Source organism: Mus caroli, chromosome 3, assembly GCF_900094665.2.
Source record: "Mus caroli chromosome 3, CAROLI_EIJ_v1.1, whole genome shotgun sequence".
NCBI classification, from domain to species: Eukaryota; Metazoa; Chordata; class Mammalia; order Rodentia; family Muridae; genus Mus; species Mus caroli.
The window spans coordinates 120881687-120886494 of NC_034572.1; the positions used below are offsets into that span (position 1 = coordinate 120881687).

Below are 4808 nucleotides of genomic sequence, written 5' to 3' on the forward strand. Positions count from 1 at the left end.
ACTCACTTTGTAGACCAGGCTGGCCTCGAACTCAGAAATCCACCTGCCTCTGCCTCCCGAGTGCTGGGATTAAAGGCGTGCGCCACCACGCCCGGCCTGTAAATGTAATTTTATTTGCCTGATATAGTTGTCATCTTGGAGGCTTACTGCTGAATATGCTCATTCTTTCTAGTTCTTTCTGAACTCTGGCTAGCTGGGTCACCTCAGCTGTTGTGGCTCAAACTCCTTTCCAAGCTGACTGATTCAATTTGGCTTCTCTCAGCTTCTCACTGATTTGCTTTGCTTGGCCTCAAACTAACTCTGGCAATTTGTTCTAATCTTCTGGCTTGTTCTTATTTTCTGGCTTCACCTGCCTCTACTGAGCTGCACTGACTTCATGACCTCAGAAGTGAACTCAGCTCTACTGCACTGCACTACTGCCTGCATTGACTGCCAGCTCACTCACCTCCAAACTCACTGACAACTGGCTTTCTCTCCCTGCCCTGCTCTTACATAGCTTTTCTCCTAAGACTTGGGCATATCCTATTTCTGACTTATTCTGTCAAATCTTTCCTGATTTGTCACTTTGTCTGCCCCTCAATTAAATGGCCTAGTTTGGGACTAAAGGTGTGTACCAAAGAATTCCAGCCAGAGGGATTAAAGGTATATACTAAGGGTATGTCTGCATTCCAGCCCAATCAAACAGATCTAGAAGGTCTTTGGATATGATCAGAGCAGCCATTTTGGTGGAGTAAAATTCCTCTACATACAGCCATATAAATTTATATAGTCTAGCTTTCTAAATTGTTTTTCTGCTTTGATTATTGTTAAAGCTGGTGACAGATCTGTGAATTATTCTCTTTGATAGAAAATGTTTATAGTTTACAACATCTATGAAAGTAAATAAACATGTACAACTACAGTTCTTTCCTTTACACGGTGTGTTAAGTATTAAAATAATTCTTCTTTAACATTCAAATTCATTTTTAAAAGATTTTAATAAATTATTTATGCATATGGTACATGTCAGTGTGTATGTATGTTCATGTTTATATTTGTAGAGGTCAGGAAAGGTTATTGAGTCCACTGGGGCTGGAGCTACCAGTGTTGGTGAACTGCCAGGTATGAGTGGGAGCCAAACTCAGGTCTTCTGAAGGAGCAGAAGTGTTCTGAGCCTGAATAGTCTCTTAGCCCCTCAAATTCACTGTCACTTTTTTTGTTTTTTGTTTTGTTTTCAGGAAAGGATTTGATTTTCAGAGAAAACAGTATGGTAAACTAAAGAAGCTTACAACTGTAAATCCTGAATTTTACAGTGAAACGAAAAGTAAGATTTATCTTAAGCTGAGTCGGAAGGAGAGCTCTTCAGTTTATAATAAAGGTTGGTGGATTGGATCAAGTTCATGATTAAGCTCTGTAAAGCTGAGGATTTTGGTCAAGATGTAGCTCTGCAAATCTTTTATATTAAAGAGAATTCCTAAAGTTTATCATTTAATAGTGCTATATCATGAAAGTTGTAATATAATTGTTTCTAAAAATCATACTTAAAATTTTAAAATTAAAAAAAAAATTATTCCAGAAGCCACTTTATTGAAAAGTTACACTGAACTCTTGGTATCATATATATACAATAATGTGATTTAACTCTACTTTGTCCTAATGTTGAAAATAAATTGAAAATGTGATGTTTGTCATTACTTCTTTTATTGTTTGTGCAGCACTGGATCTCAACTTTCATAGTTTGAAGTAAACTCCTTTTAAACATATATTTTTAAAGGCCTTTAGGTATACTGAAGTAGATTAGTCATCACCCTTGTTCTTGGGCCTAGTTTTCTCTCTGCTCCCCATACAGCTGGGTTGCTGTAAGGATACAGCTGGGTATGCTATAAGGAGTTTTATATTTTCTTGTAGATATGGAAGAGTTTCTTTTGGATATAATCCTTGTAATAGAAATGTTGCATAGTAGGCCATGAAAATGTTGCATACATCTTTATCTTAGAGTTCCAAACTGATGTCCATAGTGGTTTTAACCAAGTTTAGTCCTGGAACAAGAGAGCTTGCAGATCATCCTACTCATGTGCCTGCAGGTTTAGTTGGCACTTTTCTCCAGTGATTTCAAAATGCTTATTAGCTACGTGCTTCTCACCCACTTTACTTGTAGGTTTTAGCGATCCTATTTAAAAGATGTTTATGTATTCATGTTATTCCTTAGTTGGTCATTTATACTGTGAATATCTGCTCATGTAGCAATCTTTTTATTTAAAGGCTTTTCTAGACTTCTTTTAAAGTTAACTGGGAGAAATCAAGCCAAGGTGGTGCACGTGTTAGGAAGGCACTTTACCACCCATCTCTTGCTTTTTTAATTTTCTTTTTTTTTTTTCTTTTTTTTTTTTTCTTTTTGAGGCAATGTCTTTGTGTTTTAAACTCACAGTTACCCCTGCCGCAGCCACCTGCGTGCCGGGGTTAATGGTAGGAATCTCCATGATGGGCTTCTGTGAGTTAATTATGTATCTTTGTCCCAACTTCATACACACTGCTTACATTACTGTCTCTTCTTAAGTCCTAATCAGACTATACAAAGTTTCTTTCATTTCCAGAAGTTATTATCAACACTTTGTATTTCCATGTGCATTTTAAAAACATCTGATACAGTTTTATTTAAAAGCAGCTGTTGGGTTTTTGATGGAAGTTGAATCTCTAAATCAAGTTCACAGGGGTTCCAGTATGCAGGCGGAACTGGGACTAGCTGAGTAAGGTGGCTTTCTCCTTTCCCCGTGTGGGCTCAGTAGCAATGCTTCTATCTGCTCGGTAAATACTGTTTTATAATCTCTGAGCTCCATAACAGACCTTACTTAAAACTTTCCTTGTTTGTGGGGGGCAGGATCTCATCTCACCCTCCTTACTGCCCGGATTAAAGTCATGCATCTATGTGTCCAGCTTGTAGCATCCTACACTGAAGTTTTACAGATCCCTGTAGAAATCATTTGCTCAATGTATGCATACTTTACATTTTCTAAAACTTACATGGTTCGTATTTTTTTGTTCTCTTGATCCATTTTGCCTGAAGGTTGTTTATTTTGTTAGTCTTGTGAATTTCTTGTCTTCATTGATCCAAATATCAACAAATTGACCTTGACATTTTGTTTTATTTACTTATTTTTATAAACAAAAGAAATTGATTGTACTTCCGGTGGTTTCAAAGTCTAGATCAAGGTCGGGGAAGGCTACTTTCTTGCTCTCCCGTGAGGCTGCTTTGAGTTCTCACGTGGTCTTGGTACCTCGTAAGACCACACCTTTGATGTGATGATTGCTTTAAGATTGGAGGTTTCGTTTTGTTTTATGCTTGTTTCTGTTTACTTTTGTTGTTCCTGATGTGTTTTCTTCAGATCTCTTTGCTTTTGCAAGATTATTACACCATTCTTTTCACACATCTTAAGGCAGATACTTGGCTTGAAGATTTTGAGGTTTTTCCTTTACTATACTTGTCATGGTCTTAAGCATTCCTCAAGTACCAACATGCTTTCATTGAATACCTTTTTTTCATTACAATTTCCATCTGTGCCCCTGTTCCTGAATAACAACTCGGAGGCTTCTATTTTTAAGAAATTCCTAGGCCTTAAGCTATGCTTGTTCCTCGACTAGCTTGTAGCACAATTAACCCGTTTATACTAGTCTATGCCCGCTGTATAATTGGTTACCTATCTTCAGTTTCTTATGTCCAGCTCCCTCCAAGTCCAGGTGGTGAATCTTTGCCTTTCCCAGAGTTCCTCTCTCTTTCTGCCAGATGCCCCACCTTCTAATCCTGCCTTAGTGATGCTTCCACACAGTACACAAGAGATTATCCCTACATAATTGTTTTAAATTGTCCATTGGATTTCATCTTCAACCTATAGGTTATTTCAGTCTTTAGTATTCAGACATTTAGGGACTTCTGTTTTATGCTTTTACTACTAATTGCTGGCCTTGTTGTTTTATGGGCAAAGATGATAGTTTTTATGCTATCACTTTTTTTTTTTAAGATTTATTTATTATTATATGTAAGTACACTGTAGCTGTCTTCAGGCACCCTAGAAGAGGGCATCAAATCTCATTACGGATGGTTGTGAGCCACCATGTGGTTGCTGGGATTTGAACTCGGGACCTTTGGAAGAGCTGTCCGTGCTCTTAACCACTGAGCCATCTCTCCAGCCCCTATGCTATCACTTTTTAAAATTAGTAAGAGTCTTTGTTTTTGTTTTAAGACAGATTCTCGCTATATATTGAGGCCACGGTGTACTTTTTTAGCCTTCTGAGTCATGGGATTACAGACCTGAACCACCCCATCCAAACTTTCAAGGTTTTCTTACTGGCTTAGTGCATGAGAAATATATATTGTTGAGCTATTGGGTACAGAGTTCTTTAAGTGCCAGATCACATCTAGTGTTGTCTGCCTAGATATTAATTAGCTGTGTGCAATCAAGGAGGGTGAGTTGAATTCTTTTGTTATGGCACACATTTTTTTTTTTCTTTTTCATTGAATCTTACAGATTAAAGCAGTTTTATCAGATAAAAACATGTTTTAAGTTATTACCTTCTTGGTAAATTAAAACATTTTCATGATATAGAGATTCTTCAACTACAATACTCTTTAGTTAAAATGTTTTATCACTATAGATATATCAGATTTATTGTTACTAATATTTACTTGATAAGCTACACTTTCTATCTATTTGTTGTTATAACTTTGTTTCTTATAAAAATTTTAGCCGGGCGTGGTGGCGCACGCCTTTAGTCCCAGCACTCGGGAGGCAGAGGCAGGNGGATTTCTGAGTTCGAGGCCAGCCTGGTCTACA

The 4808-nt window shown here is 37.4% G+C and overlaps 1 protein-coding gene across 1 annotated transcript in view; it reads left to right on the plus strand.

Annotated features, from left to right (window-relative positions):
• Positions 1 to 4808, plus strand: part of Zgrf1 (zinc finger GRF-type containing 1) — a 66629-nt gene that overhangs the window by 34192 nt on the left and 27629 nt on the right. The window contains exon 14 of the mRNA XM_021158878.2: positions 1218 to 1357. Within this exon, the coding sequence (XP_021014537.1) occupies positions 1218 to 1357 (140 nt within the window). The remainder of the gene's footprint in view (positions 1 to 1217; positions 1358 to 4808) is intronic.